The 15185-nt window shown below is 42.2% G+C and overlaps 1 protein-coding gene across 2 annotated transcripts; it reads left to right on the top strand.

The window, feature by feature from the left end:
• Positions 1–12101, top strand: PRXL2A (peroxiredoxin like 2A). Of its 2 annotated transcripts, none has more exons than XM_042818428.1 (6): positions 1–38; positions 5393–5572; positions 6033–6124; positions 9761–9901; positions 11333–11497; positions 11625–12101. In XM_042818428.1, exons 2-6 carry the CDS (start codon positions 5395–5397, stop codon positions 11733–11735), a joined length of 687 nt encoding a protein of 228 aa, XP_042674362.1. In that variant the 5' UTR covers positions 1–38; positions 5393–5394; the 3' UTR covers positions 11736–12101. The 2 variants fall into 2 exon arrangements, with proteins under 2 accessions (XP_042674362.1, XP_042674361.1); XM_042818427.1 differs by lacking the exon at positions 1–38 and adding an exon at positions 2990–3095.
• The last annotated feature ends 3084 nt before the right edge of the window (positions 12102–15185 follow it).

Here is a 15185-nt window from a genome sequence, read left to right as displayed (position 1 = left end):
GGCGGTGCCAGGCGGCGGCACGGAGCGGCGGCGGCCGCGTGAGTGCGGGATCGGGGGCTGCCGGGGGGCCGGGGCGGCGGTGCGGATGCCCTGCGATGGCTGCGGGGCCGCTCCGAGCGGCGGGCGACGCGGGAGAGTGCCGATGTCAGCCCTGCCGGGAGGCGCCGCCGCGGCCTTATGACCTTGCGCTACCCCCGGGGGGTGAGGGAGCGGGAGGTTGCGCTCGCGGGGCTGATTCGCCCGTCCTTGCGGTGTGATGTTTGGGCTGATCGCCGTTTTGTTGCGTCGTTTAGGCGGAGAGTGAGTGGGCGCAGTGAAAGACAGAGATCCTGTGTTTCGTTCTTAGCTCTGTTCCCAGCGCCTCGGTGCGATGCCTGGTGCGCTCGGGCTGCAAAGCCTCGGAAACCCCTTTGGACTGCTTCGAGCTCTGCTGGCCTCGTTCTAATCGGAGACAGAAGCAGGCACTGGGTTCAGAATGGGGGTGTGCCCAGAGCCTCGTGCTGCTGCTTGGTTGATGCTTGGTGCTGCTGCTGCTGCTTCTGCCCTGCTTGGTGGAATAGACACTTGTATTGATTATCCTGTATTTCTGCTTTTAGTAGTAAATTATTCTGCTGTTGTGTGTGTGTGATGTGAGGAGTGTGGAAACTGAAATACAAGGAAAGCAAAAATATAGGGGGGAAATATGTCTTAATTTTAGTTTGACTGTGCAGTTCCTGCTGGAGGGAGCAATTGCTGCCATTTGCCAGGCCCACAGTTCAGTGTTTGCCATACTTTGCTGAGCATAGCAGATCTGTTGGTATTCCCCTATTTTCTCCTTTGCAGACCACTATGGTGCTTAGCTTTTCACCTGTGGACCCCAGCAGACCCAGCTGTGAGCTGTCTTTGGTATCTACACATAAGCACTTCTTGCAGTTCTGTGTTTCAGTGCTTCATCCCACCTGTGCAGCATCTCTGCATGCTGGTTGAGCAGAGATTTAAGTTGTCCCTGGCACATATTCGAGCAGCCCATTCCCTCTGAATATCACACAGAAGATAGAAAATTGGAAGATTTTCCAAGTGTAAGAGATGCTTAAAAGGAAAAAGTAGACGAGATGTGGGTTTGTGGCATGTCTTGAAAACATTATCCAAATGGAGAGTACAGATTGCATGGTTTAACAATAGTCTTCCTTTCCAAGGAAAGAGTATTGTTCCCTTGCTTGACACAGTAACTTTCTCTTCCAATCCCACCCAGTTGAGTAGAGCAGTGAAACGTGCAGGTTGGGGAGAAACCTGGAAAGAAGGCTGCTGCTTTTGACATAGGGAGTGATTTGCAACAGGATCTTTGCAGTGAAAGAAAGAAAAAGAATCACTAACGTTATAAAAAAAAAAAAAAAAAACAAAGGAAAAAAAACCCAAAAACCTAAATTCATGCCTTCAGAATGTTAGGAGGGTGCTGTGCATGTTGATTTTGGCATTCAAAGGACATTGCGGGTTGGCAGGGACTGCTGGTCCAACCCCTGCTTAAAGCCAGGCTGATCTTGGAGTTGGATAGGTGGGTGTATTTTGCAATCTCTAAAGGTATTTAAAAGCTCATCAAATCCTGATGAGCATGTCACCGGGTTATTGAGAGTTGTAAATGTTCTTTAAAAGGAGCTAATTACAAAGATATTTATAATCTGGTGACTCATTTCTGGTGGTATGTCTCATAAAAAAGTAATCAGCTCAAACCTGTGCTTGGGATGTGCAAGTTGTGACAAATCTCCGAAAGACGGTTAGGCTCATTATGGGAGGGAAGAGAAGGGGTGAAGAAGCAGCGGTCAGAATCAACTTGTGAGAACAGTTTTTGATCACAGAATCACAGGATGGCCCGGGTTGGAAGGGACCTCAAGGATCATGAAGCTCCAATCACCCACCACATGCAGCCTCCCCATTTAATACCAGACCAGGCTGCCCAGGGCCCCATCCAACCTGGCCTTGAACACCTCCAGGGATGGACAGGGCATCCACAGCCTCTCTAGGCAGCTGTTCCAGCACCTCACCACTCTCATAGTGAAGAACTTCCCCCTGACATCCAACCTAAATCTTCCTTCCTTCAACTTCAAAACATTTCCCCTTGTCCTGCTGTTATCTACCCTTTCAAAGATCAGAGGATATGTGGCAGTGCAGTCTGCCTTGTGGCAGTGCTGGCTGAGTGTTTCCACTTCTGCTTGTTCTTAGGAAAAACATGCAAGTAAATCTGTGTGTGCTGCCATGACTCTGACAACTGGAATACACAAATTTTCCAGTGTTTTTTGACACAGCTGCAGCAGGTCATGTTTATGCTGCTAAAGTAAATGTTTAAGGATAGCTATCCTCTTAATGACATTTGTGGGTGGCAGGGAAATGAGACATCTAGAGAACCATGTTTCAATTGGTCTTCTTGACGCGAGGTGAAGACCATCAACTGACTCTTACAGCAGGGCTGAGACTTGGCTTGTTTAAATTTGGGTTAGCTAAGTACTGACAGACCAGAAAACAACTCGCTCTTATCTTGGGAATCTCTGATGGCCACCACAAAACCACACCAAAAAAAAAAAAGTCTTTTTTTAGTCTTTTTTTTTGTTTTCTTTGGCTTCACTCTGCAAAGAGAAGTGCTCCATCACTTGTGGAGGCTTTGAGGACTGGTGATGTTTGCAGAACCGAGAGCTCTGATAGTTCTGGAGAAAAGGAGGCTCTTCAGCACTGCGGAGGGTGGTATTTTTTAACAGGCTGACATCTCCTTCGTTGCTGCCAGGGCTGTTTTTGTTGTCTGGGCGCGCGGAGGAGGGCAATTAGAAGTACAAAGGACCGAATACAGCAGGAAGACACTGTGAAAATGCGCGGCTCTAAAAACAAACCAAAAAACTTGTCGCGGCTCCTAGCTGCATTCTCAGCTTCACGAGCGCGGAGCGATCGAAGTGTTAAGCCCGGCTCGGCGCGGATTGGACAGCTGCTCTGGCGTAAGCGCTTCGGGCCGTCGCGGAGCGCATAGTCCAGGGGGAGAGGCAGGGCGGCTGAGCCCCGACGCTGCCCGCCCGTCCCTCGGTGCGCTCCGCTCCGCCGCCCGCTGCTGCCCGGGGCTCTGCTGGCTGCCTTGGGTGAGTGCGCGCCTTCTGGAGCCGCTCGGGGTGCCCCGTCCTGCCTGCTGCTGGGGGTGGTCACTGAGGCTCTGATGGAGGGACAACGCTTTTGGGGTGGCGGAAGGTTGCGGCGTTGCTTGGTAGAGGAGGAAAGTCGGTGCGGTGCATGCCAAGGTGGCTTATGTACTGGTATGCTGGGGAAATTTAATTGGCTGATGGACAGTTGGCAGAATTATGCTCTTCGTTCTGCTGTTTCTTTACTACGAGAAGGGTGAGGTGTGGGACTGGTGCCCGGAGAGGCTGTGGATGCCCTGTCCCTGGAGGTGTTCAAGGCCAGGTTGGACGGGGCCCTGGGCAGCCTGGTCTGGTATTAAATGGGGAGGTTGGTGGCCCTGCATGTGGTGGGGGGTTGGAGCTTCATGATCCTTGAGGTCCCCTCCAACCTGGGCCATTCTGTGATTCCATCTCCCTGCTTGTTCAAATAGCAAAAGATCACACATCTGGATGAGTTTTTTGTTCAGTTAACAGAGCCTGAGGAGCCCAATTAGACCGAAGAGGTGTGTTGGCTAAGATAGTGATCTCTGTATCGAGACTACAGCTGGGTGGATGTGAAATAATGGAGGGAAGCTGGCTTTCAGCAATGCTAATGATGGCAGCACTAATGATAATGCTCATAAAAAAAAAAAAAAGCTAAGCGGGAAGTTGCTTGTTTAGTAGTTGTCACAAACTTGGCAGCATTTTTGTACACAAATGAAATACACAGGGAAATACAGTTTTGTTCTATCGCCATCCCTTCTTGTAGCTAAGAATTACGAGAAGAGTATCTCCACTAGGCAAGGTGGGAAAGAATATCTGGATCTGGGAGGGAATGGAGCTATGGCCTTTTGGTGTGCCACACAGATTGGAGCATCAGGGTGACACACTTTCAATTACGTTTTGGTTGTTCTGAAAGCTGGGGTCAGGATGGTCTCTGGTACAAGTTAGATGCACAAATCAAAAGATGTCCTTACAAGCACTTGAAAAAAGTATGTAGACAAAGCAGATAAGGACAAGGAGAGTTTCCCCGTGTTACAAATAAGCCATGAAGTTAGGTTCTGTTATCTGCACCTTGTTTGTGTAAACTGCCCTTGTTTCCTGCTCAGGCTCGTCATCCAGAATCCCAGTCTATCTCTGGGATTTTCATGTTTCGAGGTACTGTGGTCCTGTCTTCCTCAGCACCAAGTATAGCATTATATGGTGCTACCAGGAAAAAAAATCTCTTTTTTTCAGTATACTTCTAGCTATTTCTGCAGGTAGGCAGGCAGTTCATTGTATTTGGTTCTCAGAGGCATTCTGGAATGGTTTTAAGGATGGAAATAGAGATTTTCACCTGGAAAAATGTGGGCAATGTGTCTGACTCGAAAAGTGGAGCCTACTCCTGGTTTATACTTTCTGAATTCTAGTAGCAGTTAGCTGTGGAGACAAACATGGTGTGTGTTTCACGGTTCAAAACAGTGACGTTTTTCCTATGTTTGTAGGGGAAAAATATTATCTTCTGTTCAAAACTGTATATACAGGCAGCAATAGTCACCAAAAGAGCATGTCTGGGAATGGGGTCTTGCAGATGGCTGTAGAAAGTATTTGATTCTCTACTGTGTAAAACTAAAGTTGAGTGACTCATGAGGTCTGCAGCCCTTTGTAATACCTAACTGTTGTGATGTAAACAAGCAGTGACTTTTTACCCTGCTAAAACTTTTGTGACTTTTGTACAGTTCTTGCTCACAGCTGGATCTTGAATTTTATCCCAGGCTAAACTTGCTTTCCTCTACCCTCTCTGGAAGGTGGCTGTCAGCCCTTCCCAGTCTTGTGAAACCTATGCAAAGGTCAGGATTGGGTACTGGAGTCTTCAGCAGGGAGCTGCTGCTTAATAAAACTGCCATGAAACCAGAGTTGCTGATAACAATGAGCAGTTAGTGCTTTTTAGATGTGAGTTAGCATATCTAATGGCTTCCATTGCAGTGTTATCTGTTCTTATCAGTGGGTGTGAAATTAAGTTGTTTGTTCCTGATATGATCTGGGTTTGTAAGAGTGGAAGTTGATCAGGATATAGAAAGTGCTGTCCAGGGCATGTTTGTAATGTTAATTTTTTTTTACCTAATGAAATGGGTTGCAAGTCTAAATATTTCTTTGTGTAGAAAATACTGCTGAGCTCTGCTCTTGGCTCTGTGCCTGCTTTGGTTCATACACTGAACTGGGAACAGGAAAGATTACCAGTTCCTCCTTATCCAGCATTATCGGTATTCAGTATTAGAGCTGATGTTTCTTTTTCTTTCCAGAAATGTCCTTCCTACCTGACTTTGGTATCTTCACTATGGGCATGTGGTCGGTTGGTCTCGGAGCCGTCGGTGCAGCCGTAACAGGGATTGTGCTTGCCAACACTGACTTCTTTTTGTCCAAGGCAGAAAAAGCAACACTAGAATTTTTGGAGGGGATAGAGCTAAAAACTTTGGGGTCAGGTAAGACTCTGGATGTTTGAGCTGTTGTTTGAGGAAAGAACCTCTATATGACCAAGGCTGGAAAAGCTGAAGAACAGTGAAGTGTACATAGAAGGTTTAATTTTCCTGAATCAGAGATTATCTGTAGGGGATACAAGATTTCATGCAGACCACGTGAGATGTCTAAAGAGTTTCTCTTAGTCTTTTCTAGTTTTAGGAAGTAGTTGAGTGTTCTTGATAGCAGATGATTCTGGTGAAGGAAAAGCAACCGGTATTTCTAGAAGGTCTATTTCAAATTGTAATACAGTTGATGTGTATAATTTTCAGTGTGTGTGAAGACACACACTGAAAAAATCAATAAAGCAAGTAATACTCTGTTATATACATGGAAAACTTCTCTGAATTGTAGAATTAGAATTGTATTTGAATGTGGAATTCTCTGTGATGCTTTCAGTTGATGCTTTTTTTCCTCTATAAACAGAGCCAAGAACATTCAAAGCAGGTGAACTGTGGAAGAAGAATGGTGCAGTGATCATGGCTGTGAGAAGACCTGGATGATTTTTGTGCAGAGAGGTACTTGTTGAACTTGGGGGCTAATTAGGATGAATTAAGTTCTACTTGAATGGATTCCCTTTGAATAAAGGGAAGAGGTGAGCAGGATAGTTATCATACACATCTGAAGAATCTGAAAGATACTATCCTAGCACAAACTGGTTACTGGCTAACAGTGTGCTAGTTTTAGTTTTCTTTGCAGCAGGTGTATAGATTGAGTCTTGAGTATTTTCCTTCTGAAGGTGATTAATGCTTTATTTTTACATCTGCCAGAGATCTAGCAGACAGTAATTAGAAATGGAGACTACCCAAAACTCAGTTATTTATGAGTCGTAGGAGCTAGTCATAGAGATTTATTTTGGATGTATGGAATATGAGCCAGGTACTGTCTGGTCAAAAGCAATCAAAGATTGGACTGGCAGAAATCCATCAGATAAAGCTCACCTGCAAAAAACAGGTCCATGAAGGGGATTCCCTCACTAATCTGGATGCTGAATGGGTGCTGAATGGGAGGCAGGAAGGCAAAGATTGTGAAGGTAAGGAGAATGTGTTATGAAAACTCCCTGTTTCCTCACCAGCAGTCTATGTAGACTTGTACTGGTTGATAACAGGGTGGGTTGAGAAGCAGGATTTGATCCTTAAGCTGGCATTAGGCTTCTTGGGTGGAGGTGGAAAGTGACACTTAGAATGCAATTTGAACGTAAGATGTGCCTGGAAACAGTTGTAATGTGCAACTTGGCTGTTATTTTTCTCATAGCTAGGGGGAAAAATAGCTATTATGTTCTTACTCGCTGCTCCATAAAATAGTAATTAATATTGTAACCACTTAATTAAGGTATCTTCTGCCATCAGTAATATCTGCTTAAATATGTGTAGGAGTAATGGAAGGTATTAAACTACTTTGTCCACTGAACAGGTGTCGTGTAGACAGAAGGAAAATGCCCTGCATGCCTGTTTCGATACAGTCAGACTGGAATTGAGTAAAGTATTTTTTCAAAGCTCTTTTCCTAAGTCGTAGTAAAAAACCCTTTTCTTTCAGGAAAAATTTGGGAAGGAAAGATTTAAATTTTCTGATTCTTGTTTTTGTTTCAAAATTTTGAATTATTAACAGAGGCAGTCACTGTATAGCTCAGCTAAATATGGCAAAGAATTATTTTGTATTTTAAATGCAAAAATCATTCAAACACATTTTAAATTCTCTAAACTCAAGTTATTTTGGGTTGCTTTTTACCCACAGCATTTTTGTGAGTTGATTCTTGACTTTCTCCTAAGAATAATTGCTTTGTTTTTGTCTGTTGAAGTTTCCATGTAGTATGAAAGCAGCTTCTTGTCACCGACTTCAAGCTGGTGGGATGGTTCAGTACAGGTCACTTGCCAAAACTGTTCCTCTGTGAGCTGTAGATATTCAATTTTTTTTTTTTTGTTTGCAAAAGACAAAATACAGTTGTTGCCATCTGAAATCCAGGTAGAAAACTCTCTAACTCCAATGTGGTGTTAAAAAGCTGACATTACTTTGTTCCTCACACCACGTACCAGATGACTCAGTAAGTCAAGTGCACCTTCTCAGAGTTCATGGTCTACATTTAAACACTTAATGCATACATATGTAGTACATCAGCATGCATATTCATTCTTTTCCAAGAATTCATAAATGTATATTAATGTCCCTCTGAGGCATTCACAGTTGCATCTAAGGTGATCATAAGACCACCTTCCTCCCCTTTATTTTTCCTTCAGCTTCAGTGCAGTGACTTTTGGCTGACCTGTAGCTGTTCTTCCACAATTTGGCAAATTTCCATTACTTTTTAATGCCATAATGAGCAACGTTCTGTCTTGATACACTACAGCTCAAAACAATTTATGTGGAACTCAAGAAATAAGTCCTTGCCCCTGGTGGGTGCAATGATAAATCATAGAATTATAGAATGGCCTGGGTTGAAAAGGACCACAATGCTCATCTGTTTTCAACCCTCTGCTGTGTGCAGGGTTGCCATCCAGCAGACCAGGCTGCCCAGAGCCACATCCAGCCTGGCCCTGAATGCCTCCAGGGATCCGCAGCCTCTTTGGGCAACGTCAAGTAGTCTTATTGTGAAGTACTTCTTTGAAACAGTCACTGAGAAAAACAAGGCTGTCCACATACCAGAAGAAGCTGGATTAGAAAGTTTTAGAACTAGCACACATTGATTCCTTTTAATAAACTGATACATTGGTCTTTCAGCTGATATATTGATCCTTATTGCTAAGACATCCTTTATCACAGTTGGTTTCCGCTATCTTCTACTTTGGGAAGGAACTCCAACTTTGTTCTTGCTGACAGTGCCAAGAAGGAATATGTATGTGCCTGGACTCAGAGTTTATGTAATAGAGGAGCCTATTGCTCTAGACTGGAACATCATTTCTCAGACACGTAGACTGTTACATCCCAATACAAACTTGATTTGTTGATTATGAAAGTTTTGAACTGTATTAAAAAAAAAAATCCAGACAAAATAGCCATTAGGCACCCCCCTCCCCCCCACCCCATTGTTTTTTTTAGGAAGAACATTAAGGCAGTTTGTTCAAGGGAGAACATAAAATAATTAGCAGATATTTATGAGTAGAAAAGAAAGGTGTGACAAGCCTAAGCAATGATCCTTTAAGCCTTACACTTTCCTACTTACAGTTTCCTTTTGATGTTGATTCATCCTTTTCATTTCTCCTGGAAAATACCAAGAGTAGTGAACTATAGTGCTGTGCTTATCCTTTCAGCTACTGATATCTTTCTCTGATGTCTTTTGTCTGTTTGCCCTATCTATGTACTTGTATTTCCTAAATTCTGGATAACCCACACCCACAAACCTTTGAGTTAAGGCATAGCACGTAGCTGACTGACAGTGTTCAAGCAAATGTCCTTTTTTTTTTTTTTTTTTTTAAAACAAGTGTACAGTTCTTTAGTGGACTTTTGTCCAATAAAAATGAATTATCTCAATTGGAGAAGCCTTGGAGACCTTTGTACAAGCTGTGGAAGCAGGGGTTTCTTCAGCAGAACAAAAAGGCAAGGAGATGAATGGCAATATATATGTATTTATACACCAGAAAAAGGAATAAAGCAATATTGCTTCTGAGATACTGAAAGTGTATGAAGAAATTTCTTGTTCATTTTCACTGGGAAATCTAGGGAGGAGGGTGTGTTTTCACTCCATTACTTACTCTAGACTTATATATTATGTTCCTGCATTGAACACTCAAGTGCTTCACACAAAGCCTGACATTATTATGATAGGTTTCTTTTTGGGAAAAGATGTGAGACCTAGGCCTGGGAAAGGTAGGTGATGTACAGGCAGGATCTTTTTACTGTTCTGTAAATGCTTAAAAAATAGTTGAAGCTGTGGCACAAGCAAAGCAAGCATAGAACTTGGAATTAACAGTGTGTTTTCTCTAGGATTTTATTATTTTTTCTAGAGAATGCTCCAGAAGTTTTCTTTCTTGCTTAGTGAAGAAAATTGCAGTAAACTTAACGAAGACCGGCTTACAAGTAGATCTTTAATGTCTAACCTACAGATGAGTCTCTATTTTGCACCTGAAGCTAGAATTTATGTGTTTCAGATGCTCTAAAATTCAAGGTGAAGCTTTCTAACTTCCATCTACTGCCTGAAATGTTCTTTTTTTGTTTCATAGGAGGCTTCTGAGCTTTCCTCTCTGAAACCTCAGCTGTCCAAGCTGGGTGTTCCTCTCTATGCTGTTGTAAAAGAGAAGATAGGGACTGAAGTTGAGGATTTTCAGCATTATTTCAAAGGAGAAATCTTCCTGGATGAAAAGGTATAATGAAATCACTGCTATTCTCCTTTTTTTTTTTTTTTTCTTAATGCCAAGCTGATGGATGTCCTCTTTGAAGAGCTTGTATGATACAGATAGAAAGTATTCTGAATGAAACGTTGTAGTTCAAGAAGTTAAGTTTCCCTTCCTTGTATGGGAACTGCTGAGTCACGGCCTGAACCTCTGATTGATCACCTGAGGCGAGCCATGAGCCAGCCAGAGGAGCACAGGTGAAGGCAATTCAGCTGTGCTGCCAGAAGGGGTGGAGCCTCTCCTAGACCCTTTTAAGAGCTGGCTGCCAGGGGGGATGGATCTCATGTAGAGATCCACTCTGTGAGAGTTTTGTGAGTGAGCCCAGGGTACAGGCAAGCTTTCTATACGTTCTCTTTTTGTTATCGTAATCTGCTTTGCCAAACTCTCTTGTTTATTTTGTAATTATAACATCTTAATATTCATTGTTTACACACCCTCCTCTTTAACAGATACAGTCTTTTAATATTAATTCTGTTCTTGCACTGTCCTTGTGACTTGCTGTTGTTAATAATGTATGAATCAAGGTCCGAAGGTAGAAGGCAATTAGTTCAGCAAGTGCAGCTCTAATTATGATGTGGCTTATCCCATTATCATAGAATGCCATAGAATGGCCTGGGTTGAAAAGGACCACAATGCTCATCTGGTTCCAACCCCCTGCTATGTGCAGGGTCGCCAACCAGCAGACCAGGCTGCCCAGAGCCACATCCAGCCTGGCCTTGAATGCCTCCAGGGATGGGGCATCCACAGCATCCTTGGGCAACCTGTTCTAGTGCCTGTGTGGAAAACACCCCGTGTGGAAAAACTTTCTCCTGATATCTTACCTAAACCTGCCCTGTCTCAGTTACCTAGGCTGTATGACTGTATTGCCAGTTTAATGTCCTGCAAAACTACAGACCTGCTTACTCCTTAATACAGAGGACACATTTGGAAATCATTTGGCTTCTGAAAGAAATATTCAAAACCGATGAAAAGATGCCTTTATTTACCATTCTCACTCTGTCTGTTTAAAGGAAACTGATTAAAAAAAAGGGTTGATGAAATTTTAGGACTTCAGCACCTATTTAAACAGCACTTTTATTGCTGTAGTTCAAAAATGAGAAAAAATGCACATATCACCAAGTGCTCTTTGTTCTCAACAGTGTTGATGTAGATGATTGTGCTTAAATGGCTGTGGATCATAGTTCAAAAGACACACAAAGGGAGGCAGTAATCCTAGTTGGCTGTGTGGAAGTAAACAATCATGTGGTGTGTAAGAAATTAGTTCAGGTGCAATTTCTTTACAGCTCTGCCTGTTCATCTTTTCTATTTACGGTCCTTTTTGGATACAGGGTTGTAACGTTTCCTGAATTTAATTTGGGAGGAGAAGTCCTTTTCACTTTGCTGTTTTCTGTTTAATTGCAGAGAAGCTTCTATGGCCCACGCAAACGAAAAATGATGCTGTCAGGCTTCTTCCGCATTGGAGTCTGGCAAAATTTCTTCCGTGCTTGGAAAAATGGTTATAGTGGTAACCTGGAAGGAGAAGGGTTCACTCTGGGAGGAGTATATGTGGTTGGAGCAGGAAGACAGGTAACTGCAAACCTGCTGGCAGGTTTCTCTTTTGTAATTACTCATTTGCTTATCAGCTGATCTCCTTTGAGGAGCCTGGGATTAGTGTATGATTTTTTTTTGTGTGTGTGTGTGTGTGTTTATATAGGGTATTCTATTGGAGCATCGTGAGAAAGAATTTGGTGACAAAGTCAGCCTTCCATCTGTCCTTGAAGCTGCTGAGAAGATACAGCCACAGGTTTCATCAGCTGAAAAATAGTTTCACGTTTTTCTGATCACAGCTTGAAATGTAGAACATATCTGTTTCTTGAATGTACAATTTAATTGCTTCTTAACTATTTAGTGATCAGTGCCGAAGAAAGGTTCTCTTTTCAAATGTAGTAACTGATGAAAACCCTTTCAGATTTTTTGTGGCTTTGCTGTCTTTCAGGTGGTCAGAGTTTCAGCTGACTTTTTTGTGTCTGACTGTATTAATGAAAGGCTGGGTCTAAAATCTGACGTAGCCTAGATGTTTTCAGTCAGAGACAGTCGGTTGAAAGCCTGTCTACCTAGGGGAGCAAAACCTTGCTAAACCTGGAGAAATTAACCTAAGGTTGAAGGGTAATAAAATTTGATGTGGATGAAATGTCTTCACTCTTTTTTTTTTTTTTTTTTTTTTTTTTCCTCCTTAACACATAAACACACTTGTATTTCTAAGAAATCATCTGGTCCAATTCCTGACTCTACGCAGAACCACCCAAAATTCAAACTCTACGTTTGGGGGCATTATTTAAGTGCTGCTTGAACTCCAGCAGTTTGGTGTCCTGATGACTTCCCTGGGAGTCTGTTCCAGTTTCTGACCACCCTCTTGGTGAAGATCTTTTTCCTCATATACAACCTGAGCCTTCCCTGATGCAGCTTCATGCCATTCCCTCAGGTCCTAAATCTTGTCAGTCTAGATTAGTCAATCCTGACAAAATCCTGTCTAGATAATTCAGAGATTCCGCATTCAAGACATTCTGTTGTATTTTGAATAACTACCACATCTACCCAAGTAAGTTTCTTGTTAATTAAAGGTTCTGAGAATTCCAGCTGTGCAGCTGCCTGCGAGGAAGATAGAAGACATCTAATGTTCTCTCCAGAAGATAACTGTGATATGAGAGCGAGTTCCTTTTTGTGTTTGTGATTCTAAAAAATGGGAAACAGTATGAAAAAAACAGGCTATGTAGAGCTTCCATTTCTAAATGTTCTGCATCAAGTGTCCTAGAACCAGCTGTCGTATGTATGAAATAACTTTGGGAGGGGGAGAAAAAATGTGGGCTGGAACATAATGAGATAGCAAAATAATTAAACAATTACTGTTTTGTCCTGGCAGGATAAAATTCATACCTGTCATTCTACTCTTCTGGCCTTAAAATTTATGAAACTTTGCTGCATCATTGATACTGAAGGCAGGGATTCTTTGTACCTCTGAAACTTTGGTAATAAGCCTGTTATTGTTATTTTTGGTATTAGTATTATTTTGTTATATTGTTATTTTGCCTAGCCATATGTATGGTCATGCATGGTGATGACTATATGAAAACTGAAAGCCTAAACTTCACAAGCACTGAAGAGTGGTATTGATTTGTGTTAAATCAGTTGTGCAAGTTCTGCAATTGCATCATTATGGGTAAAATCCTGACTTAAAACGTCTACACAGACCTAATTTTAACTAATATGCACTCTTCATAGTTTTTTGTTCACTGTTGCCTGAAACAGCACTAGTATTGAGGGTTTTGGGACAAAATCTATATTCATTTGTGTCTTCTTCCATATTGGTTTCACAAAATCTAGTTAGATGTTTATGCGCATGTTCTCAGTTGTACTCACTGTCTTGGTTAGTTTAGGTGCTTGAATAAAATAAGTGTCCTGGTGTTGTATGAAGGTGTTTAGGTTAAAAGCAAAAACCTTTAGTATGGGGTTCTTAGTTTTTAGGTTTTCAGAACCTGATGCTTGTGATGGTGTTAAGGAGTTGAGACACTAAATGACAGAGTGGAGATGGGCTCCAATGGAATCCAGAGCAGCCAGAGAACTGCCATGAGTTTGCCCCAAGAAGAAAAGAATTCTCTGAAGGCTCTTTGTCCTGTTTTTGCATTGTTTTAAGAAAGTGCCCATAACGTGAGTGCTCACCTAACAGTTGTCTTTGACAGGCATGTTGTTATTTGGAGCACAGGTGGTAGGAAGCACAAAAGAGATGATGGAAGAAATACCTGAGAGCTGCTGTTTCTTACCGTGCAAGATGCTACTAATAAAAAGGAACTTACAACAGGAGCAGACTTCAGCATCACAACTCTTACTGAGTTTTGAGTTGTGCTTTACTTGCACTTGGAATAGGAGGCTTTGTCTTTTGCAGAGGACAGATGCTGCAAAAAGACAGGCAAGCAAGTACTGAGCTCAGAGAGATCTGGATTTCAGGCCTTGTTCCAGTGGCTGTTTACACATTTTACGTAAACACAAAATGTGAAACACGTAAACAGTCCTTGGAGTATGGGCTGGAAGACAGATAAATTCCAAGAAATGTCATGTCAAGTACTTCAGAACTCGCTAAGCCATGTACTTGAAGTTTTGTTGGATGTGCAGTTGAATTTCACCCTTTCTGGCTGAGTTTGCCTATGGTTCTTTTGAGTCAAAGTCCCGAAGGTCTCTTATGAGATAAAAGCCACTGTGTTGCAGCCCTGCTGTTATTCCAACAAAAAGGCTATTGTTTTGTGGCCCTGGAAATCAAGTCAGGAAACAACTAGGTCTAGCATTTAGAACATTTTGTCAAAGGGTAATGGCTGTTAAGTATGTACGTCACTAATGCTATAACATGATGAAGCATACACTTAAGCATAGAAATGGTTTTAGAACTGCGTGTTCTCTATGCTCCATCAGCAAAGGCATGCGTACAATAACCATGTGAGACCTCCAAATATGGGAGTGTGCCTTTTGTCACTGTTAACAGCAGCAGTTCGTGTAAACAGCTGAAGGAACAGTGTTCTTCTGGATTTGAAAGGTATATACGTTTACTCACATGTCAAAATTCTTTAATCACATCTTTCAGAGGTCAGCATAAATTTGGAGATACAAAAAGTACAAATGATGTTTGAAAATGTGGAGAATTAGTGATTAAACTTTTTTTTAATAAGCCAGCCTCGGGATTATTTGGAGTTGCCTCATTCTTTCCGAACTCCACGTTGACAGAATACAAATGCAGAGGAGGGAAGATACGTGGTGCCTTGGAGCAGTTAGTAAGGCTATGAAAAGGGCAGTCTCAAGGAAAATAAAGGCGCAGAGAACGGCAAGGGAGGAGCCGTTCAATTGCAGGTGAATTCCCAGTGACAGGTACTGTTCGAGGTCTGAATGCCTGGTTTAAGAAAATGTTTTCTTCTGTAAGTGTTGATTAAAAAATAGTATTTTTAACGTTGTTGGTTTTGTTGTGTCAACAGCTACCTCTGCTGGCCCTGTTCCTCACTCACATTTAAAGCTTTGATGTTTTCTTCATTTAACACAAGTATACAGTAAGTCTTTTGTCAGTGCACCAAATACAAAATCACAATTGAACACTCAGTTGCTTACTGGAAATTCTAATGCTGGGAGCACTAATAATTGGAAACTTTCTTATTCTGGGTTTGAACAATAAAACTCTCCTGTAGTATTTTCTTTTTAATTACCTTTCCCTTGTTTCTTTGAAAGCCTGCCATTCATT

Source organism: Centrocercus urophasianus, unplaced genomic scaffold (assembly GCF_019232065.1).
Source record: "Centrocercus urophasianus isolate 14NV4802_14NV808 unplaced genomic scaffold, USGS_Curo_1.0 seq_17, whole genome shotgun sequence".
Classification (NCBI taxonomy): Eukaryota; Metazoa; Chordata; class Aves; order Galliformes; family Phasianidae; genus Centrocercus; species Centrocercus urophasianus.
The sequence above is the reverse complement of the archived record's forward strand: the minus strand, read 5'-3'. Positions and strand labels throughout refer to the sequence as shown.